Source organism: Engystomops pustulosus, unplaced genomic scaffold, assembly GCF_040894005.1.
Source record: "Engystomops pustulosus unplaced genomic scaffold, aEngPut4.maternal MAT_SCAFFOLD_164, whole genome shotgun sequence".
In the NCBI taxonomy this organism is placed as follows: domain Eukaryota; kingdom Metazoa; phylum Chordata; class Amphibia; order Anura; family Leptodactylidae; genus Engystomops; species Engystomops pustulosus.
Window position 1 is genome coordinate 85,259 of NW_027285044.1, and position 24,194 is coordinate 109,452.

General features: G+C 53.0%; 2 protein-coding genes across 2 annotated transcripts; both read right to left on the minus strand.

Moving 5' to 3' along the window:
- Positions 1-1,008: 1,008 nt before the first annotated feature.
- LOC140108659 (uncharacterized) lies at positions 1,009-5,574 on the minus strand. The gene is made up of 2 exons (XM_072131879.1): positions 5,318-5,574; positions 1,009-3,897 (listed from the first exon to the last, which is right to left on the minus strand). Exon 2 carries the CDS (start codon positions 3,893-3,895, stop codon positions 3,056-3,058), a length of 840 nt encoding a protein of 279 aa, XP_071987980.1. The 5' UTR covers positions 3,896-3,897; positions 5,318-5,574; the 3' UTR covers positions 1,009-3,055.
- A 145-nt stretch (positions 5,575-5,719) lies between these two features.
- On the minus strand, positions 5,720-23,229 carry LOC140108660 (deoxyribose-phosphate aldolase-like). Its single transcript, XM_072131880.1, has 8 exons — positions 23,132-23,229; positions 22,915-23,062; positions 18,271-18,366; positions 17,699-17,833; positions 15,697-15,825; positions 6,611-6,723; positions 6,093-6,242; positions 5,720-5,999 (listed from the first exon to the last, which is right to left on the minus strand). Exons 2-8 carry the CDS (start codon positions 23,030-23,032, stop codon positions 5,943-5,945), a joined length of 798 nt encoding a protein of 265 aa, XP_071987981.1. The 5' UTR covers positions 23,033-23,062; positions 23,132-23,229; the 3' UTR covers positions 5,720-5,942.
- Between the last annotated feature and the right edge of the window lie 965 nt (positions 23,230-24,194).

Below are 24,194 nucleotides of genomic sequence, written 5' to 3' on the forward strand. Positions count from 1 at the left end.
TGGAGGGTGGGGAAGAGCAGAAGTCCGTGGAGGGTGGGGAGGAGCAGAAGATCAGGGATTATGGACAGCAGGAGAAGTCCATGGAGGATGGGGAGGAGTAGAAGTCCATGGAGGATGGAGAGAAGTAAAAATCCATAGAGGCTGCTGTGATTTCATGTAATCATTTCCACACATGGGGTACATTTTGCAAATGTAAAGGGTACATGAACTTTGATGCCCAGGTCACATGACATGAACTGCTGAATAGTAAGGAGGCATAAGGCATGGGGAGGAGTAGATGGGAGGGGTTGGCCAAACAAGACATGCCCCCTCCAATTCCAGGTAATATAAGGTCAAATTGATTTATGGGGATGTGATGGAAACAATTTTTAGCTAAAAGGAGGTGGTTAGTTACTGGGGCTCTATGGGCCTCAGTCCTAGCTCCAGAGTTGGATCTGTCTCTGTCAATGTAGCAGAGCCCAAAACATTAGCAGGGATTACACAGTGGACCTTCATAGGGTCTGAAGTCCTCGATCCAGTTCCAGCTGAATGCCCCAGAGATGGGTTATTATGAAATCTGCTGGAGGACTGCTCCCCCTACTGGGCTCCATAAATCAGAGATCCAGCTGTCTAGGGGGCATAACCCAGCTTTCCCATAGAAATCCCTCCTAGCAGGCATCTGAGTGTAACAGCAGCACCAGGTAGTGCTAGAGGTAGGTATAGGGTGTGTGTGTTCTGCTCCTAAACAGTTAATGGACCACATTTTCGTACTATGATGCAGTGTGAATTAGGGTCTCTATGGTGCAGCTTGCGCCCAGAGCGCGGCCTTTATGAATGTGGCGCTTCCTGTGGGCGGCCAAAGCCCTTAGAGTGGCGCTGGTTTTATCTGGTCCTGGTCTGCAATTATGTTCCATAGAAATGTGGTGTCTGGTGTGAATACGCCCCACAACGCCCCTTTCTGTGCACACTATCGCGTTGCGCTGTGCATGTTGCTGATACTGGCGCTAATTCTTCAGACATAGATGCGCATTCAGTTTCCACGTGTACAATCTGCACCTCATCGCTACATTCATGAGGCCAATGGGTCGTCTTAATCTTTAGAGTCAATGAACATTCTAACGATTACAATCTGAAAACATCGGGAGAACATCCAATCCTCAGAGTTACAGGATAGACGAGGTCCCGGACATCTGAGGGGTAAGGACAGGGTAGAACATTGGGGAACATAAAGTGAGAGGATTGGGGTTGGAAGTCGGAGGGCAGAGAAGGTAAGAAGAAAGATGAAAACAAAGAGGAGAAAGTGTCACAGTCATTTGAGGGCTAAGACCCAGATGAGCCCCAGGCTGCACACTCTGCCCTCGTCAATGGCCTTCAGGTCCTCCATTCTGAAGATGTGATCCGGCTCTGGGAGGGGGAGCCGAGGACCTCCAGAGTTGGTCAAGGCTTTACACAGCTGGTTAATATTGTGCCCTATGGGAGCAATGAGAGGGCATCTCCACAAGCTTTGTATCATTGTACCCGTGTCGCCCTCACACCATGGACACTGATCCGGAATCTGGGGATTCATTGGTCTCAGCTTGACCGGGGTGCGATTCCAACATGAAAGAATCTTAAAATTAAGTTCCTGGAGTCGGCAGGATTAGGCCAAGACATGAGAGGGCCATTGTCTGATGGGAGTTCTTTACCTAGGGCCGTCTCTGGCATAATACGGTTTTGTGTCCCGTCTCCTTTGCCAATAACAAGCCTTATAGTAGTGATATGGGTGCATAGGGCGTTGGTAAGGCAAAATTCTTCAAATGTAGCTAGAGTTCTTATTTATCTTTAATGTAACTTTTGTTTTGACACCTGGTGTTGCTGCAGGCTGTTTATTGGCTAGATCCCTGGAACTTTCCAGAGGGTGAGACCTAGCATCTACAAATATAATATACAATATTTCCTGCACTTGTGAAGCGTCCACATCCTGCTACTGCTGCTGACCGGTGGGCAAAATCTGCTAGGATTGTGGGGTCAATGACTACGAGACCCTCCCTCACCTCAGGTTTATGATAACCACCTGATAAGGAAAGTTCAGAGAGTAAAGGAGAACTCTGCAGGTGTAATGTTGGGTAATCACTAAATTCAGCGTCTTTAAGCGTGAATCTGGTTTATACTGTAGTGATCTAATAACGATCCGTCACTGCCACTTATTGCCCAATGGGAGTGTTTACATCATTCCTGCCACTAAGGAGTTAATGTACTAACTATTTATGTTTGAAATTAATGTAACTTCTGAGGACATGCAAGGCTGTGATTGGTTGGAAGGCTCAGAATATTCCGGCACTGTCTAGACACAGTAAGTCTCCAAGTTCTGGCTCTATCTAGGGCTCTGGGTCTCTCTTGGTTGCAGCAGAGCCAATCTGGCTCCTTTCTCAGGCTTCTGACCACTAGATCAAGGCCGAGATTCTACCAAATATCTGCTTCACCGCATCAACAACCAGAATCCACAGGGAATCCAGCCACCCCCACCCTGCAGTCAGACGCCGATGGGATGTCACACTTGGTGCTGATGTTTTGGTATAGATTATTTTGAAGCCTTCACCCAGCAGTCTGTCCCTCATGTGTTCAGCATCAGCCTCGTCTTTTTGCTATCCTTTTATCTGCATATGGGACACAACCAGGCGTGAACATGAGCGATGCCCCCGACGAGGAGAGGCGTGAACATGAGCGATGCCCCCGACGAGGAGAGGCGTGAACATGAGCGATGCGCCCGACGAGGAGAGGCGTGAACATGAGCGATGCGCCCGACGAGGAGAGGCGTGAACATGAGCGATGCGCCCGACGAGGAGAGGCGTGAACATGAGCGATGCGCCCGACGAGGAGAGGCGTGAACATGAGCGATGCGCCCGACGAGGAGAGGCGTGAACATGAGCGATGCGCCCGACGAGGAGAGGCGTGAACATGAGCGATGCGCCCGACGAGGAGAGGCGTGAACATGAGCGATGCGCCCGACGAGGAGAGGCGTGAACATGAGCGATGCGCCCGACGAGGAGTCTGGGTAGGAGATGGATCATAGAGCACTGCCTCCGACCATCGCTGACTAGTGTCCTGGCATGAGAAGGGTTGGGAGGAGAGGGACAGAGATGGAGATCTCTTCTGCCTCTGGAGTGTGGGATGATGGCCATGGTTCGGGGGACATAACTGGAAGAAAAGATGGCTTGTGTGACCCAGGCACGGACAGTCCACACCTTCTTGGAGGACCACTCTTCAATTCTCTCATCCTCTTCTCCAGATTTCCTGGTCTACCTGTGCCACATACAGCCTCCAGCTGATTTAGGTCTTTCTGGACATCTTTGCTCCGGGTCTGGGTGGACACATCCACTACTCGTGGCTTACTCCAAGTCTTCATCTTTGATCTCTGCAGATGGCTGGGACCCAAAGCATCATGATTATCAATGCGTTGCGATGCTCTGAAAGGTTTACCAGGATTTCTGGATAAAATTGTATAAGCAGCAAATCGATAATTCCACCACAATTCTGAATCTGCTGGAGCCAAGTTCCTTCCAAAGTGGTGGACAAAGTTTTGAGCCCGGGAGCTGGAGGCAATGAGTGGATGTCCCTGAAGGGTGACCTTTAATGGTCTGGAGTAGGCGCAGATGACAGGAACATTCTGTGTTGGGACAGCTTTCAGCCGCCACCCGCTGGTCTGGGCCCAGGTCACGTTCCTGCCACCATGTTGGGTCACTGGTGCTTTCTGCAGGCCATGAGTTTCCCGATTCTTATCGTGAAGTTTTGAGACAGAAATTCCGGTGATGTGCAGGTCTGTGATCTCCTCCGGAGTAGACCTTGCGTCCTTGGAAAGCTTGTGGCACATCGTCTGATGGTCTTGTAGGTTGCGATACTTTGACGTTAGGAGAGGAACATTTCTGCGGTGATCCATATCTACATGGAAAACAAAGAAAATGAGGAGACTTTCTATGGTTTTTAGATAACCCGGGCCTAGGAGATGATTCCTGCTGCAGAAAGACCCACCTCGAGGTCTCAACCACCTTGTGTTTAGTAACCCGGAACACTGCTCAGAACCCAACTGCCCCCGACCACACAAACACCAGAACACAAACCTGAGGGTCGTAGGATCATAGGGCCCACGGCCACACAAGGGCTCATGCAGCGATCTCCGACATACATAGCAGGTAATGAGACATTTATAAGAGGGGAGATTGTGTTTGTATCCCTCTGGTCACCAGGGACAGACCTGGACATCTCCCTATCCTTCGCACCACGTGAGGGCTTAGACATATAATGGCGGAAGTGACTTTGTCTCGTAATTGATCTTGAGACCAGGGCAGGAAATTTCTACAATTGGGCCCGGACCAACAGAGAGAGAGAAGTAACCGGCAACATCGCCAACAGAGACGTGCTGCAACCGGCTCCATCGCCAGAGAGCACAGCCACCAGACCAATGCACCCGGCTCCACCAGCAACAGAGAGCGCTGCAACCGGCTCCACCAGCAACAGAGAGCGCTGCCACCAGACCAATGCAACTGGGTCCTTCACCAACAGAGAGAGCAGCAACAGGCTTCCTCACCTACATTACACATAGTGGTAACCTGCTAAACCCTCACTACCCGTCTGCTGGTCTTTGGTAACTCATTAGATGCAGATGTGACATTGTGTATACACCAGGCCCCTGTCACCGTCTCTTGGGGCCACAGCCGCCATCTTTAGGGAATCACTATTTTTACTGTCGCTAATTGAGCAGTTTATCTAGAAAACAATGATGAAACATTTTCCATCCGCCCAGCGAGGAGAAGCAGAAAACCAGAGAAATCCTCAAATCTGAAGTCAAACCCCTCTCCTAGTCTGTAATTACCCCCACTAGTCCACCACTACCCCTCTCCTAGTCTGTAATTACCCCACAATTTACAATCACATCTGACATAATTGGAAATCTCTCCATCATTGGGCCAGGGTCCTGTTCCAATTGAGGCATCAGTGATGGACAAGACTTGATATGGGGCCATGCCTGATGGCTCAGGCTAGAGAAGAACCAACACCAGGCACCACCCACTCTTCACCCACTATTACACTAAAGTCAAAAGATAAATTGCGGCGAACCCACAAGTGAGCCCCAACGAGAAAAAGAGGCAAACCCACAAGTGAGCCCCAACGAGAAAAAGAGGCAAACCCACAAGTGAGCCCCAACGAGAAAAAGAGGCAAACCCAGCAAGCAGAGATCTAGAAAACCACCAGGAACACAGAAAGAATATTGTGTAATTTAAAGTTTTAGAATTTGCCAAACGATATCAATCATTTACTGAAAGTGGACAACCCCTGTTCTGCTTGGGCTACGGCTACTTACCTTCCTTCAGGTGCAGAAGTGACGGATTGTCCAGGCAGCAGAGAGATAAATACACAAAGTCTGAGAGCTGCCTGAGAGCTGCGTGAGAACAGTCCCAAACCTCCGCCCCGACCCCCGGGGGACCCTGCACCTCACACACATCACAGAGCAAAGCGCATGCAGCTACAGGGGGAGCAGCCAGGGGTGTAGATATAGGGAGGATACAGGGGGAGTGTTTGGGTCTGTGACTTATACATTGTAACAGTACCGTGTATCAGGACAGGGAAGAGAAGGGGCTGCGGCCTTACAGACATGAGTTCTTCTACCCCGCACCATGAAAAGGGGGAAAACATGAAACACAAGCTCCAATAAAAAAGACCTGGGGTCCCTGGAGACCCCGACACCCACAAAATACACAAGACAAATGGACGAGGAGATTTATTCCATGTGGAGGACACTGAAGGGGATGACGAGGGTCCGCATGGGACCAGTAACCTCTGACGCTGGTATTCTCCATGTGTTCTGGAGATAGAGGTCACCCCTCCATGGAGAAAGGAGAACCCCCCCCAGGATGGGCACCGTCATGGGGGGCTCACAAAAAGTTACCGAACCTCCGAGGTTCCTCCATGGATAGAAGTGTAACTCCTCAGGCCATGGGAAGATCGTGATGTGCGGCATAGCGTCCAGTGACGTGATGATAGATCTACAAGAGAAGGAATATATCTCAGTAACCCCGATATCCCCCCCGACCCCTCCCACTGTAATATCACTTCCACCAGGGGGCACCCCCTATTACCTGTCTCTCTATATCACTGAGCAAAGTACTGGCCCCGATGCGGAACAGATGAGGCGTCACCCAATCATCACCCAGCTCTTCCTTCATCAGCGACAGCCACACCAGAACTTCCTTGGCGCTACGGATCCCTCCGGCCGGCTTAAATCCAACCTAGCGGAAAACATTCAAGGGGATGAGAGGAGGACCCCCAGCACCATGCTCCACATTGACGTTTAGCACAGGGTGGTCCGGCGGGGCTCCACATTGACGTTTAGCACAGGGTGGTCCGGCGGGGCTCCTCATTGACGTTTAGCACAGGGTGGTCCGGCGGGGCTCCTCATTGACGTTTAGCACAGGGTGGTCCGGCGGGGCTCCTCATTGACGTTTAGCACAGGGTGGTCCGGCGGGGCTCCTCATTGACGTTTAGCACAGGGTGGTCCGGCGGGGCTCCTCATTGACGTTTAGCACAGGGGGGTCCCGCGGGGCTCCCCGTTGACGTTTAGCACAGGGTGGTCCGGCGGGGGCCCCATAACATTTACCTTGTAGCCAGTCTTCCAGTAGAAGTCCCTTATGGCTCGGACCATCACGAGGGCGACGGGGAACGTAGCATTCACCGACTCCTTCCCCGTAGACGTCTTAATAAAGTCAGATCCTAAAATAGAGGAAAATCCAATATAAGGGGGGGGGGGGGGGGGGAATCATGTCAGGTGTTGTCGGGCACATTGAGGGGTGTCGCTGCCCCCCCCAGCATATAATTATCAGCAGGTGATGTCTAGCGCCTCCATCACACAACATCTGCCGGATTGTTAATATGGATGAAGCGCGGGATCCGACCGTTCAGCGGGTCATTACCGCTCCCAACAAGATGAACATTTTCCACTTCATTAAGTAAAGTTGTGTGTCCCGGCCGTTTCCTCTGCGTCTTAATTACAGTGTAACGGGTAACGGTTATTAATCGCCAGACACAGAACCGTCACATTATCATTCAAGCCGCAAAAGCTTTATTACACGCTCTGGTAACAAGAACAGATTAAGCCGAAGACAATCCGACCCGAGGGCTTCCTTCTAATGGGGGGGGGGGGGGTTGGGGCGCTAATGTATGGAAGCGCTCAGATACAGACCCATTAACATATATATATACATCCCACCGAGTGTATATACAGCCCTACATCTACCTGTACTATATATATACACACACACACACACACACACACACACACACCCCACCGAGTGTATATACAGCCCTACATCTACCTGTACTATATATATACACACACACACACACACATCCCGCCGAGTGTATATACAGCCCTGCATCTACCAGTACTATATATACACACACACATATATCCCGCCGAGTGTATATACAGCCCTACATCTACCTGTACTATATATACACACACATATATCCCACCGAGTGTATATACAGCCCTGCATCTACCTATATACACTGCCCAAATAAATACAGAAGACTTAGAGAAATGTGCACATAAAACGGCCAGACCGCGCGCCAGGGTCTGCCGCTAATACTGGGGTCACGCGCAAGGCGGGGTCTGCCGCTAATACTGGGGTCACGCGCAAGGCGGGGTCTGCCGCTAATACTGGGGTCACGCGCAAGGCGGGGTCTGCCGCTAATACTGGGGTCACGCGCAAGGCGGGGTCTGCCGCTAATACTGGGGTCACACGTCAGGCGGGGCATGCCAGTAATACTGGGGTCACACGTCATCCCCCATCCTGAGCTCCCAGCGCTGCGTACATCGGAGCCGCCTGTGCCGTGTCAGGGAGATGACGCTCCAGCAGCAGCTCCTCATCCATCCTGAGCTCCCAGCGCTTCGTACATCGGAGCCGCCCGTGCCGTGTCAGGGTGATGACGCTCCAGCAGCAGCTCATCCCCCATCCTGAGCTCCCAGCGCTGCGTACATCGGAGCCGCCTGTGCCGTGTCAGGGAGATGACGCTCCAGCAGCAGCTCCTCATCCATCCTGAGCTCCCAGCGCTGCATACATCGGACACGCCCGTGCCGTGTCAGGGTGATGACGCTCCAGCAGCAGCTCATCCCCCATCCTGAGCTCCCAGCGCTGCGTACATCGGAGCCGCCTGTGCCGTGTCAGGGAGATGACGCTCCAGCAGCAGCTCCTCAACCATCCTGAGCTCCCAGCGCTGCGTACATCGGAGCCTCCTGTGCCGTGTCAGGGGGATGTCACTCCAGCAGCAGCTCCTCATCCATCCCGAGCTCCCAGCGCTGCGCACATCGGAGCCGCCTGTGCAGTGTCAGGATGGATGAGGAGCTGCTGCTGGATCGTCATTACCCTGACACTGCACAGGCGGCTCCGATGTGCACAACGCTTGGGAGCTCAGGATGGATGAGGAGCTGCTGCTGGATCGTCATTACCCTGAGCTCCCAAGCGTTGTGTACATCGGAGCCGCCTGTGCCGTGTCAGGGTAATGACACTGCAGCAGCAGCTCATCCATCCTGAGCTCCCAGTGCTGCGTACATCGGAGCCTCCTGTGCCGTGTCAGGGGGATGTCACTCCAGCAGCAACTCCTCATCCATCCCGAGCTCCCAGCGCTGCGCACATCGGAGCCGCCTGTGCCGTGTCAGGGTGATGACGCTCCAGCAGTAGCTCTTCATCCATCCCGAGCTCCCATCGCTGCGCACATCGGAGCCGCCTGTGCAGTGTCAGGGTAATGACGATCCAGCAGCAGCTCCTCATCCATCCTGAGCTCCCAAGCGTTGTGTACATCGGAGCCGCCTGTGCCGTGTCAGGGTAATGACACTCCAGCAGCAGCTCATCCATCCCGAGCTCCCAGCGCTGCGCACATCGGAGTCGCCCGTGCCGTGTCAGGGTGATGACGCTCCAGCAGCAGCTCCTCATCCATCCTGGGCTCCCAGCACTGCGCACATCGGAGCCGCCCGTGCCGTGTCAGGGTGATGACGCTCCAGCAGCAGCTCATCCCCCATCCTGAGCTCCCAGCGCTGCGTACATCGGAGCCGCCTGTGCCGTGTCAGGGTAATGACGATCCAGCAGCAGCTCCTCATCCATCCTGGGCTCCCAGCGCTGCGTACATCGGAGCCGCCTGTGCCGTGTCAGGGAGATGACGCTCCAGCAGCAGCTCCTCATCCATCCTGGGCTCCCAGCGCTGCGCACATCGGAGCCGCCTGTGCCGTGTCAGGGTGATGACGCTCCAGCAGCAGCTCCTCATCCATCCTGAGCTCCCAGCGCTGCGCACATCGGAGCCGCCTGTGCCGTGTCAGGAGGATGACGCTACAGCAGGAGCTAGTGGAGGTGGGTCCAGGTCCTGTGGTCAGCCAGCAGTGACAGCTGCCACGTGGCTCAGGGGCTGAGGTGCTGGTGAATGTGAGTGGTTACTCCTTCGCTGCTGCAGGAAGAGCGGGCACCTGGTTCCAGCTGAATGGACCCATCTCAAGTCCTCCTCTCCTTTTTACTCACGCTCCTCTCGCCTTAGCTGAACAGACGCAGCTACCACCAGGCACACTGGAATGTGTGCAGATGCCTGCCAGGAGGCACTGCGTGTTTTATTAAAACGAGGGGGGAGGGAGCCAACAGGGGTCGGGCCAGTCCGACCCTGTATACACAAAAACATACCTTTATACAGAGCCTTTCATCTACCTGCACTGTATAATGTATATTATATACAGCTACCTGCACTGTATACACTTTATTATTAGCCTCTAATGTCTCCTAGATAAATTGTTTCATGAGCTAAATGAGGATCTGGTCTCATCGTGTGCGCAGTGTAATATTCTGACAAGTATGCCGCTGCAGTTATACATTGCAGTGTAATATCCTGACAAGTATGCCACTGCAGTTATACATTGCAGTATAATATCCTGACAAGTATGCTGCTGCAGTTATACATTGCAGTGTGATATTCTGACAAGTATGCTGCTGCAGTTATACATTGCAGTATAATATCCTGACAAGTATGCTGCTGCAGTTATACATTGCAGTATAATATTCTGACAAGTATGCTGCTGCAGTTATACATTGCAGTGTGATATTCTGACAAGTATGCTGCTGCAGTTATACATTGCAGTATAATATTCTGACAAGTATGCTGCTGCAGTTATACATTGCAGTGTGATATTCTGACAAGTATGCTGCTGCAGTTATACATTGCAGTATAATATCCTGACAAGTATGCTGCTGCAGTTATACATTGCAGTGTGATATTCTGACAAGTATGCTGCTGCAGTTATACATTGCAGTATAATATCCTGACAAGTATGCTGCTGCAGTTATACATTGCAGTATGATATTCTGACAAGTATGCTGCTGCAGTTATACATTGAAGTATAATATTCTGACAAGTATGCTGCTGCAGTTATACATTGCAGTATAATATTCTGACACGTATGCTGCTGCAGTTATACATTGCAGTATAATATCCTGACAAGTATGCTGCTGCAGTTATACATTGCAGTATGATATTCTGACAAGTATGCTGCTGCCGTTATACATTGCAGTATAATATTCTGACAAGTATGCTGCTGCAGTTATACATTGCAGTATAATATTCTGACAAGTATGCTGCTGCAGTTATACATTGCAGTATGATATTCTGACAAGTATGCTGCTGCAGTTATACATTGCAGTATAATATTCTGACAAGTATGCTGCTGCAGTTATACATTGCAGTATGATATTCTGACAGGTATGCTGCTGCAGTTATACATTGCAGTATGATATTCTGACAAGTATGCTGCTGCAGTTATACATTGCAGTGTAATATTCTGACAAGTATGCTGCTGCAGTTATACATTGCAGTATAATATTCTGACAAGTATGCTGCAGTTATACATTGCAGTATAATATTCTGACAAGTATGCCGCTGCAGTTATACATTGCAGTATAATATTCTGACAAGTATGCTGCTGCAGTTATACATTGCAGTATGATATTCTGACAAGTATGCTGCTGCAGTTATACATTGCAGTATAATATTCTGACAAGTATGCTGCTGCAGTTATACATTGCAGTATGATATTCTGACAAGTATGCTGCTGCAGTTATACATTGCAGTATAATATTCTGACAAGTATGCTGCTGCAGTTATACATTGCAGTATGATATTCTGACAAGTATGCTGCTGCAGTTATACATTGAAGTATAATATTCTGACAAGTATGCTGCTGCAGTTATACATTGCGGTATGATATTCTGACAGGTGTGATGCTGCAGTTATACATTGCAGTATAATATTCTGACAAGTATGCTGCTGCAGTTATACATTGCAGTGTAATATTCTGACAAGTATGCTGCTGCAGTTATACATTGCAGTGTAATATTCTGACAAGTATGCTGCTGCAGTTAGAATATTATAGTGCAATGTATAACTGCAGCAGCATACTTGTCAGAATATTATAGTGCAATGTATGACAAGTATGCCGCTGCAGTTATACATTGCACTATAATATTCTGACAAGTATGCCGCTTCAGTTATACATTGCACTATAATATTCTGACAAGTATGCTGCTGCAGTTATACATTGCGGTATGATATTCTGACAGGTGTGATGCTGCAGTTATACATTGCAGTGTAATATTCTGACAAGTATGCCGCTGCAGTTATACATTGCAGTATAATATTCTGACAAGTATGCTGCTGCAGTTATACATTGCAGTATAATATTCTGACAAGTATGCTGCTGCAGTTATACATTGCAGTATAATATTCTGACAAGTATGAGACTGCAGTTACACATTGCAGTATAATATTCTGACAAGTATGCTGCTGCAGTTATACATTGCGGTATGATATTCTGACAAGTATGCTGCTGCAGTTATACATTGCAGTATAATATTCTGACAAGTATGCTGCTGCAGTTATACATTGCGGTATGATATTCTGACAAGTATGCTGCTGCAGTTATACATTGCAGTATAATATTCTGACAAGTATGCCGCTGCAGTTATACATTGCAGTGTAATATTCTGACAAGTATGCCGCTGCAGTTACATTGCAGTGTAATATTCTGACAAGTATGCTGCTGCAGTTATACATTGTGGTATGATATTCTGACAAGTATGCTGCTGCAGTTATACATTGCAGTATAATATTCTGACAAGTATGCTGCTGCAGTTATACATTGCAGTATAATATTCTGACAAGTATGCTGCTGCAGTTATACATTGCAGTATAATATTCTGACAAGTATGCTGCTGCAGTTATACATTGCAGTATAATATTCTGACAAGTATGCCGCTGCAGTTATACATTGCAGTGTAATATTCTGACAAGTATCCTGCTGCAGTTATACATTGCAGTGTAATATTCTGACAAGTATCCTGCTGCAGTTATACATTGCAGTGTAATATTCTGACAAGTATCCTGCTGCAGTTATACATTGCAGTGTAAAAGGTGATGAGTCCTTCCTGAAAGGTCATGTGGACCCTTCCCAGGTGACTAGTACTGAACCATCCAGAAGGGGGGCCCTCCATCATGGACACGTCAGGGGGGGGGGGGGACGCTATGGTGACACCTCCTCAGGACACGGTGTGGACATGTTATCAGGGGTCACCCTAGGCTCCTCTATCCAGTACTATGTCTTAGCTGACTGGCACTCCACGCTCCCACAGGGCAAGGTTCAGTCAGCGCCGTCAGGTTTTGGGTTGTTATCCATTTTGAATCTTGTATGAAATCTTCTGCTCTGAACCTTCCAGCCCCTCTCCAAGCCTTCCTGCCCCGGGGTGAAGTCCCTCCAGGCCAATGCTAGGGTGACTTTCACGGGTATCATACTGGAGGGATCCAGTCAGGGTAGGGTTTGTAGTGGGATCCGTGTAAAGGACTGCTATATACAGTATATACTATATACACGGCCCCCGCAGCCACCTACCTGTGCTCTATACTATATACACGGCCCCCGCAGCCGCCTACCTGCGCTCTATACTATATACACGGCCCCCGCAGCCGCCTCTACCTGCGCTCTATACTATATACACGGCCCCCGCAGCCACCTACCTGTGCTCTATACTATATACACGGCCCCCGCAGCCACCTACCTGCGCTCTATACTATATACACGGCCCCCGCAGCCGCCTACCTGCGCTCTATACTATATACACGGCCCCCGCAGCCGCCTCTACCTGCGCTCTATACTATATACACGGCCCCCGCAGCCACCTACCTGTGCTCTATACTATATACACGGCCCCCGCAGCCGCCTACCTGCGCTCTATACTATATACACGGCCCCCGCAGCCGCCTACCTGCGCTCTATACTATATACACGGCCCCCGCAGCCACCTACCTGCGCTCTATACTATATACACGGCCCCCGCAGCCACCTACCTGCGCTCTATACTATATACACGGCCCCCGCAGCCACCTACCTGCGCTCTATACTATATACACGGCCCCCGCAGCCGCCTACCTGCGCTCTATACTATATACACGGCCCCCGCAGCCGCCTACCTGCGCTCTATACTATATACACGGCCCCCGCAGCCACCTACCTGCGCTCTATACTATACACTATATACACGGCCCCCGCAGCCGCCTACCTGCGCTCTATACTACATACACGGCCCCCGCAGCCACCTACCTGCGCTCTATACTATACACTATATACACGGCCCCCGCAGCCGCCTACCTGCACTCTATACTATATACACGGCCCCCGCAGCCGCCTACCTGCACTCTATACTATATACACGGCCCCCGCAGCCACCTACCTGCGCTCTATACTATATACACGGCCCCCGCAGCCACCTACCTGCGCTCTATACTATATACACGGCCCCCGCAGCCGCCTACCTGCGCTCTATACTATATACACGGCCCCCGCAGCCGCCTACCTGCGCTCTATACTATATACACGGCCCCCGCAGCCGCCTACCTGCGCTCTATACTATATACACGGCCCCCGCAGCCGCCTACCTGCGCTCTATACTATATACACGGCCCCCGCAGCCGCCTACCTGCGCTCTATACTATATACACGGCCCCCGCAGCCACCTACCTGCGCTCTATACTATACACTATATACACGGCCCCCGCAGCCGCCTACCTGCGCTCTATACTATATACACGGCCCCCGCAGCCGCCTACCTGCGCTCTATACTATATACACGGCCCCCGCAGCCACCTACCTGCGCTCTATACTATATACACGCCCCCCGCAGCCACCCACTTGCGCTCTATACTATATACACGCCCCCCGCAGCCACCCACTTGCGCTCTATACTATATACACGGCCCCCGCAGCCACCTACCTGCACTCTATACTATATACACGGCCCCCGCAGCCGCCTCCCTGCGCTCTATACTATATACACGGCCCCTGCAGCCACCTCCCTGCGCTCTATACTATATACACGGCCCCCGCAGCCACCTACCTGCGCTCTATACTATATATATATACACGGCCCCCGCAGCCACCCACTTGCGCTCTATACTATATACACGGCCCCCGCAGCCACCTACCTGCACTCTATACTATATACACGGCCCCCGCAGCCGCCTACCTGCGCTCTATACTATATACACGGCCCCCGCAGCCGCCTCCCTGCGCTCTATACTATATACACGGCCCCTGCAGCCACCTCCCTGCGCTCTATACTATATACACGGCCCCCGCAGCCGCCTACCTGCGCTCTATACTATATATATACACGGCCCCCGCAGCCACCCACTTGCGCTCTATACTATATACACGGCCCCCGCAGCCACCTACCTGCGCTCTATACTATATACACGGCCCCCGCAGCCACCCACCTGCGCTCTATACTATATACACGGCCCCCGCAGCCACCCACCTGCGCTCTATACTATATATATACACGGCCCCCGCAGCCACCCACTTGCGCTCTATACTATATACACGGCCCCCGCAGCCACCCACCTGCGCTCTATACTATATACACGGCCCCCGCAGCCACCCACCTGCGCTCTATACTATATATATACACGGCCCCCGCAGCCACCTACCTGCGCTCTATACTATATACACGGCCCCCGCAGCCGCCTCCCTGCGCTCTATACTATATACACGGCCCCCGCAGCCACCCACCTGCGCTCTATACTATATACACGGCCCCCGCAGCCACCCACCTGCGCTCTATACTATATATATACACGGCCCCCGCAGCCACCCACTTGCGCTCTATACTATATACACGGCCCCCGCAGCCACCCACCTGCGCTCTATACTATATACACGGCCCCCGCAGCCACCCACTTGCGCTCTATACTATATACACGGCCCCCGCAGCCACCTACCTGTGCTCTATACTATATACACGGCCCCCGCAGCCACCTACCTGCGCTCTATACTATATATATACACGGCCCCCGCAGCCACCCACTTGCGCTCTATACTATATACACGGCCCCCGCAGCCACCCACCTGCGCTCTATACTATATACACGGCCCCCGCAGCCGCCTACCTGTGCTCTATACTATATACACAGCCTCTGTATCATGTGAGGACATCTAGTGGTCTCCTCCGTCTGTCGTGCTCCTCAGCTGCGGCTCCGGGGACAAAGCACAAGCTCCAGCGCCATCTGGTGCGCACAACATGTTACTGCAGTGCAATTCACACCTCCTTGCGGACTCCTGGATGCATTGAGGGGTGATCTCTGCCTCTACGGGGGGGTACCTACCTGCCATCATGGCGACCAGGCTGGCTCGGTATACGTTGGTGAGGGAGCCGAGCTCTCCGGTGCCCAGAATGGTTTTCATGTGAGCGTCTCCACACGCCTGGCGGAACAATCGGATCTCCTCGTACAACTCTAGAAGGTGAGACGAGAAGGTGATGAGTCCTTCCTGAAAGGTCATGTGGACCCTTCCCATGGGACTGGTACTGACCCATCCAGAAGGGGGGCCCCACCATCATGGACACGTCAGGGGGGGACGCTATGGTGACCCCTCCTCAGGACACGGTGTGGACATGTTATCAGGGGTCACCCTAGGCTCCTCTATCCAGTACTATAGGAGAGGCACCTTCCCAGGGGACTGGTACTGACCCATCCAGAAGGGGCGCCCTCCATCATGGACACGTCAGGGGGGGGGACGCTATGGTGACCCCTCCTCAGGACACGGTGTGGACATGTTATCAGGGGTCACCCTAGGCTCCTCTATCCAGTACTATAGGAGAGGCACCTTCCCAGGGGACTGGTACTGACCCATCCAGAAGGGGGCGCCCTCCATCATGGACACGTCAGGGGGGGGGGGGGGGGGACGGGGGGCCGCTATGGTGACCCCTCCTTAGGACACGGTGTGGACATGTTATCAGGGGTCACCCTAGGCTCCTCTATCCAGTACTATAGGAGAGGCACCTTCCCAGGGGACTGGTACTGACCCATCCAGAAGGGGCGCCCTCCATCATGGACACGTCAGGGGGGGGGACGCTATGGTGACCCCTCCTCAGGACACGGTGTGGACATGTTATCAGGGGTCACCCTAGGCTCCTCTATCCAGTACTATAGGAGAGGCACCTTCCCAGGGGACTGGTACTGACCCATCCAGAAGGGGCGCCCTCCATCATGGACACGTCAGGGGGGGGGGGGGGGGGGACGGGGACGCTATGGTGACCCCTCCTCAGGACACGGTGTGGACATGTTATCAGGGGTCACCCTAGGCTCCTCTATCCAGTACTATAGGAGAGGCACCTTCCCAGGGGACTGGTACTGAACCATCCAGAAGGGGCGCCCTCCATCATGGACACGTCGGGGGGGGGGGGGGGGCGCTATGGTGACCCCTCCTCAGGACACGGTGTGGACATGTTATCAGGGGTCACCCTAGGCTCCTCTATCCAGTACTATAGGAGAGGCACCTTCCCAGGGGACTGGTACTGATCCATCCAGAAGGGGGGCCCTCCATCATGGACACGTCAGGGGGGGGGGGGGGCGCTATGGTGACCCCTCCTTAGGACACGGTGTGGACATGTTATCAGGGGTCACCCTAGGCTCCTCTATCCAGTACTATAGGAGAGGCACCTTCCCAGGGGACTGGTACTGACCCATCCAGAAGGGGCGCCCTCCATCATGGACACGTCAGGGGGGGGGGGGGGGGCGCTATGGTGACCCCTCCTCAGGACACGGTGTGGACATGTTATCAGGGGTCACCCTAGGCTCCTCTATCCAGTACTATAGGAGAGGCACCTTCCCAGGGGACTGGTACTGACCCATCCAGAAGGGGCGCCCTCCATCATGGACACGTCAGGGGGGGGACGCTATGGTGACCCCTCCTCAGGACACGGTGTGGACATGTTATCAGGGGTCACCCTAGGCTCCTCTATCCAGTACTATAGGAGAGGCACCTTCCCAGGGGACTGGTACTGACCCATCCAGAAGGGGCGCCCTCCATCATGGACACGTCAGGGGGGGACGCTATGGTGACCCCTCCTCAGGACACGGTGTGGACATGTTATCAGGGGTCACCCTAGGCTCCTCTATCCAGTACTATAGGAGGGGCACCTTCCCAGGGGACTGGTACTGACCAATCCAGAAGGGGGGCCCTCCATCATGGACACGTCAAGGGGGGGGGGGCGGGGACACACACACACGCTATGGTGACCCCTCCTCAGGACACGGTGTGGACATGTTATCAGGGGTCACCACCCCCAGAGAGGGGCTCCCATATCCAGTACTATAGGAGAGGCACCTTCCCAGCGGCCGCTCAGCGCCAGCGTCCGGCTAATCACAATGTCAATCTCTGACGCTCCGTCCTCCACCGCCATCCGGACCTCCTCCAGACGGGTCTTCAGGGGCGTCTGTCCTGCTGGAAATCCAGTGGCCACTGTGGAAACACAACAGACAGCAGTATAACAAGATCTGACCGCGGCAACCCAAACACGTCCGCCTCCACCCGCGCCACAACCAACAACCACCACCCACCAACCAACACCTACAGGTGCCACAACCAACAGACACCAGTACAACAAGATCTGACTACGGCAACCCAAACACATGTGCTTCCACCCGCGCCACAACCACCACCCACCAGCGCGGCAACCAACAACCACCACCCACCAACCAACACCTACAGGTGCCACAACCAACAGACACCAGTACAACAAGATCTGACTGCGGCAACCCAAACACATGTGCTTCCACCCGCGCCACAACCACCAGCCCCCCAACCAACATCTCCAGGTGCCACAACCAACAGCCACCAGCACTTGAAGCGGACATCAGCAGAACCAGCAGCCACTAGGATCTGCTCCTTGCCCTTACCTGATGCCACTGGTATGTGACAATCGGCATCCTTCAGAGCCCTCACAGCATCCTTCACCCTGGCCGGATAGACGCACACCGCACCGGTTACAATATCTGCAGGAGACAAGCACATCAGACATCATCCTGAACCTCACTACTAAAGCACTAGGTGTATAACATGGAGCTACAGTGCGGACATTCACATTCCCGGGCCAGAAGTCAGCCAAGGTAGCGTACACATAACCCAGACACGGAAGAGGGAACTCATGGATCCAGAGCAAAGCAGTTCAAGGGCGCAGAAGACAGACACTACACACGAGAAGTATATGTATAGGAGACAGAGTACAACAAGTATAAGCAGAAATCTGCACCAATGGGGAGGGATGACCAGCACTTCCAGATCCTTCCTGCCTTTATGTAACATCCCACCCATAGGCAGAGTGGGAGGTCACAGGTACGCCACCATGTCCACCATCATTATGGAGGTTGTGTACTGGACCCTGTGATACCAGCACAGGCTCCTCTGATCCTTGGGTTTCCATCATTATGGAGGTTGTGTACTGGACCCCGTGATACCAGCACAGGCCTCCTCTGACCCTTGTGTGTCCACCATCATTAAGAAGGTTGTGTACTGGACCCTGTGATACCAGCATAGGCCGCCTCTGATCCTTGGGTTTCCATCATTATGGAGGTTGTGTACTGGACCCTGTAATACCAGCACAGGCTCCTCTGATCCTTGGGTGTCCTCCATCATTATGAAGGTTGTGTACTGGACCCTGTGATACCAGCACAGGCCTCCTCTGATCCTTGGGTTTCCATCATTATGAAGGTTGTGTACTGGACCCTGTGATACCAGCACAGGCTCCTCTGATCCTTGGGTTTCCATCATTATGAAGGTTGTGTCCTGGACCCCGTGATTCCAGCACAGGCTCCTCTGATCCTTGGGTTTCCATCATTATGAAGGTTGTGTCCTGGACCCCGTGATTCCAGCACAGGCTCCTCTGATCCCTGGGTGTCCTCCATCATTATGAAGGTTGTGTACTGGACCCCGTGATACCAGCACAGGCTCCTCTGATCCTTGGGTGTCCTCCATCATTATGAAGGTTGTGTACTGGACCCAGTGATACCAGCACAGGCTCCTATGATCCTTGGGTGTCCTCCATCATTATGAAGGTTGTGTACTGGACCCCGTGATACCAGCACAGGCCTCCTCTGACCCTTGGGTCTCCATCATCATTATGAAGGAGCGGCACCACAGGAGGACTCCCCACCCCCAGGGACAGGAAATAAAAGGACTGGAACCCTATAAATGAAGCCCCTCCTCATCACTCGCCAGTTTAGTGTCGGAGAACCTTAATCAGGACGCGAGCAGAACAATGTTATTAGATTATACATAATTACATTTCCATGTAACATCATTTCCTTCAGCTCGGAAGCAAAAAAAGCAAACCTATTATAAAACACATCATAAGACGACTAATAGGGAGGGAAAATCCTGCGCCGCTGGAGGCTAAAAGGGAAATCCAATTACCGGAGAGGGACATTTTCATCTTTCCCCTACTCCTCCACAGCAGGACCACAAGAAAACATTCCTGGGGGGGACAACAGCAGACGACACCTTCCTGACGAAGGATCGGTCATGTATAACGCTTGGAGAAGGTCGTTGGATTACCCAGGTGTCTGCCCCGCATCTCTTCAGCCCTGGAGGTGGAGGCAGCCCGAGGGGCCGTGACCCCAGAGGGGCTGGTAAATCTGTGATCTGGTCACAGGAGGCAGTGGCGGTTCTGATCCATTGGGCTACAATCACCTTACCGGGTGCTTTCCCCTTAATTGGACAAGAAGATGGTCACTGGTTCTAAAATCAAGTTCTGCACGTAATGGAGGCTACACCTACCTACATCCAGGGAGTGGAGAAGGATTGGGACAAGGGGGGAGACGGACCTCTTAATGGCAATGGAAAGCCGAGACCACCTTAGGTAAAAAAGAATACGGGGTTTACATGAAAAGGACCAGATTACACCCACCCTGTAGTATTAGCCAATAGAAAGCCCGATTTAAGTGAGGCTCAAAGGGAGGACCTGCAAAACAGATAAAACCAGGCTAAGGTCCCAAGGAGGAAGCACTAGGGGGCGTAACCTGGAGGATCCCTAATGAACCTCTTTACTAAAGGCGACTGCCACCCTGAGGTCTATAGAGGCTCTAAGCACTGCCACCGGCACCTAGGGGGAAGATACTCCAAGCCCCTTGTCTGGACCATTCTGTACAGACAAGAATGCTGGAAACAAAGGGAAAATCTTATTAATGCTTGAAAAACCACAAACAATTCTCCAGCATTTGAGGAAGCGGAACTTCAGGAAGAGTCCAAACCCCCGTTCTACCTGCTCTGGTAAATGGCCCCCAGCCGTACCTGCTGACATCAGGGGGGAGGGTCTCCAGAGGGGGAGGGTCTCCAGAGGGGGAGGGTCTCCAGATCTTCCACCAGCAAAGGGAGACTGACTGTGCGGATCCACCTCTTCCTTGTCCGGAGACGTTCCACATATGTCCCAGCTGGATAAGAGAAGGTCCTGTAGTTCCCGACTATGTCCCACTTCACTGCCGGGATGGTCGCGGTCCAGGACCAGACCTTCATCACCTCTGCAGGACGCCGCTGCCTCTGGAGAAAGGTAGACATTTGGTCTAATAGAGAAACGTATTTCTCTTCTGGTATTCGGTAAGACGCCCAGAAAACCTTTTCGTGGGAAGGAACCAATTTTCATTTTGTTTCAGTTTATTCGCCAACCTAACGTTGTGGCTCCTCCTCCCGGTGTTTCTGGAGTAGATCCTCAGGCCAGTAAGTCGTCCAGGTACAGGATTACATACGAATCGTCCTGCAGCTTCTCTGGCCAGGACCTCGGGGCAGAGGAAAAACCAAAAGGTACTGCCTGGAATTGGAAACTATGAGGTCCCCCTTCCATGTAACCTACGACCCTCATTCTGGTGGATCGGGATATGAAAATAGGTATCGGTCAGATCCAAGGTCGCCATGAAGAGGTTCTGCTCCAAAGCCTGGACCGTAGACTGTCTCCATCTCTAATTTCTGTATTACATAAAAAAACAAAACATTTGGATTGACAATGTCTGGTTATCAGGGGAGCAGTTCACAGTCCCTAATGACTGGATGAGACCGGGACCAGGACTTTACAATCAGGAGGAAGGGAACTGAACTTGATGCGATAGCCTCCCTCTGTCAGCGCCTTACCCATGGGCGGATGATAGCCGGGCCCAGACGGGGCAGAACCAGCACAGGAAGCCTGGCGTCACGGCTCTGTGCGTCCTTAGTGCTATTAGGGGTGGAGAGGACCTTCTCCTCGGCCTCCGGTGCCGTGCCTGGTCCACCTCTTCTCCTCGGCCTCCGGTGCCGTGCCTGGTCCACCTCTTCTCCTCGGCCTCCGGTGCTCTGCCTGGTCCACCTCTTCTCCTCGGCCTCCGGTGCTCTGCCTGGTCCACCTCTTCTCCTCGGCCTCCGGTGCCGTGCCTGGTCCACCTCTTCTCCTCGGCCTCCGGTGCCGTGCCTGGTCCACCTCTTCTCCTCGGCCTCCGGTGCCGTGCCTGGTCCACCTCTTCTCCTCGGCCTCCGGTGCTCTGCCTGGTCCACCTCTTCTCCTCGGCCTCCGGTGCTCTGCCTGGTCCACCTCTTCTCCTCGGCCTCCGGTGCCGTGCCTGGTCCACCTCTTCTCCTCGGCCTCCGGTGCCGTGCCTGGTCCACCTCTTCTCCTCGGCCTCCGGTGCTCTGCCTGGTCCACCTCTTCTCCTCGGCCTCCGGTGCTCTGCCTGGTCCACCTCTTCTCCTCGGCCTCCGGTGCCGTGCCTGGTCCACCTCTTCTCCTCGGCCTCCGGTGCCGTGCCTGGTCCACCTCTTCTCCGGAGGTCCCCACACGCCGCACAGCGAGGACTAGACTCTTCTTCATCCTCTGTGTCCGAGCAGTTTTAGCAGAACGTTTTTTTTACAAATAGCGCAACATTTCCCAGGCGCCAACAAGGCACAAGTAACAAGTGTTAGAGGAGACTCCGGGGTCATACATTGTTAGCCATAGGGGAGGGGCTGACCGGGCCAGGGGTATCACCAGCACCCACAGGAGCGGAGCACAGCGGGCAGAGTAGCAGCAGTACCCTCTCATCCTGCAGCTGGAGGAGCAGCAGTGCGGTGAGCGCAATGGGAGGTTTTACCTAGGAATTTAGCGCCAAAAACCCCGCCTCCTGACTGGAGCGCCGGATGGGGAGGAGCCAATCATCGGGCAGCGGCAGATCTGATGACCCCGCCTCTGCTCTTAGCTGACAGGCTGCTGGGGAGGCATAATGTCAGGTACCCGCCCCCGGGGCACCTCCTGGCGGAGGCAAGTCCCCCGATACCTCCGTACCCTATGAGGCCTACCTGTACCTGAAGGGCTCCCCTGCTGCACATCTTCATGGCCCCGCCCGGCTCCACCCATCCCGAGGGGCAGGAACCAATAACAGCGAATGATAAGGGAGGGGCTACAAGTAGGGGGTCCTGTCCCCGTAGGGGGGGATTACTTCATAGACTTCATCCCATTGACCCCCCTAACATTCGGTACTTCAGTGATTAGGGAGTCCCAGCTGTAATCAGGGTGATGGAGGGAGGAGAATGGAGGTTGTAGTCTGTACCTTCCTCTTCCATCTTCAGGCTGCGCAGGAGGTCGCCCCGGATGGGGTGCTTGGCCTTGAAGCAGAGGCGATGGACGTTGGACGGGGTGTCATCTCCGGAGAGGGTGGTGAGGTCCATGCAGGTGACGGCTCTCAGCAGCCAGGCTGCCTGCACACAACACAAGGGTTAATAATACTGGGCAGAGCCCCCCGGGCCCCAGGCGGAGCCCCCCATTACCTGCCAGTCCTTCTTCACCGTCCGGCGGCTCTGGATCTGCTCGGCTCTTCTCAGGACGGACGGAAGATCCACAACGACCCGAGAAATCCACCCGAGATCTAACGAGAGGCAAGAGGTGAGGAGCGGCCACTACCTGCACCCCCAAAATACCGGGGTACAGTACAAAGCAGGGGGGTATACACACACACACACACACACACACTACACCCTGCACCCCCAAAATACCAGGTATAACCCCAGTATAACACATCACTACCTGCCACCCCAAAATACTAGGGTACCTCCCCCCCCCCCCCCCCAGTATAACACATCACTACCTGCACCCCCAAAATACCGGGGTACCCCCCCCCTGCCCCAGTATAACACATCACTACCTGCACCCCCAAAATAATAGGGTACCTCCCCCCCCCCCCCAGTATAACACATCACTACCTGCACCCCCAAAATACTGGGGTACAGTACAAAGCAGGGGGGTATACACACACACACACACACACACTACACCCCCAAAATACCAGGTATAACCCCAGTATAACACATCACTACCTGCCACCCCAAAATACTAGGGTACCTCCCCCCCCCCCCCAGTATAACACATCACTACCTCTACACCACATGTATATATGTATCCTCCTCCTCCCCCCAGTATACACATCACTACCTCTACACCACATGTATATATGTATCCTCCTCCTCCCCCCCCAGTATACACATCACTACCTCTACACCACATGTATATATGTATCCTCCTCCTCCCCCCAGTATACACATCACTACCTCTACACCACATGTATATATGTATCCTCCTCCTCCCCCCCCAGTATACACATCACTACCTCTACACCACATGTATATATGTATCCTCCTCCTCCCCCCCAGTATAACACATCACTACCTCTACACCACATGTATATATGTATCCTCCTCCTCCCCCCAGTATACACATCACTACCTCTACACCACATGTATATATGTATCCTCCTCCTCCTCCCCCCAGTATACACATCACTACCTCTACACCACATGTATATATGTATCCTCCTCCTCCCCCCCCAGTATACAC

Coding starts and splice junctions, on each gene's coding strand:
- LOC140108659 (XM_072131879.1), bottom strand. CDS start 3,895: ATGGATCACCGCAGAAATGTTCCTCTCCTAACGTCAAAGTATCGCAAC.
- LOC140108660 (XM_072131880.1), bottom strand. CDS start 23,032: ATGGACCTCACCACCCTCTCCGGAGATGACACCCCGTCCAACGTCCAT. Junction 18,367..22,914: donor CCTGAAGATGGAAGAGGAAG/GTACAGACTACA, acceptor TGTCTCCTGCAG/ATATTGTAACCGGTGCGGTG. Junction 15,826..17,698: donor GCTGAGCGGCCGCTGGGAAG/GTGCCTCTCCTA, acceptor CTCACCTTCTAG/AGTTGTACGAGGAGATCCGA.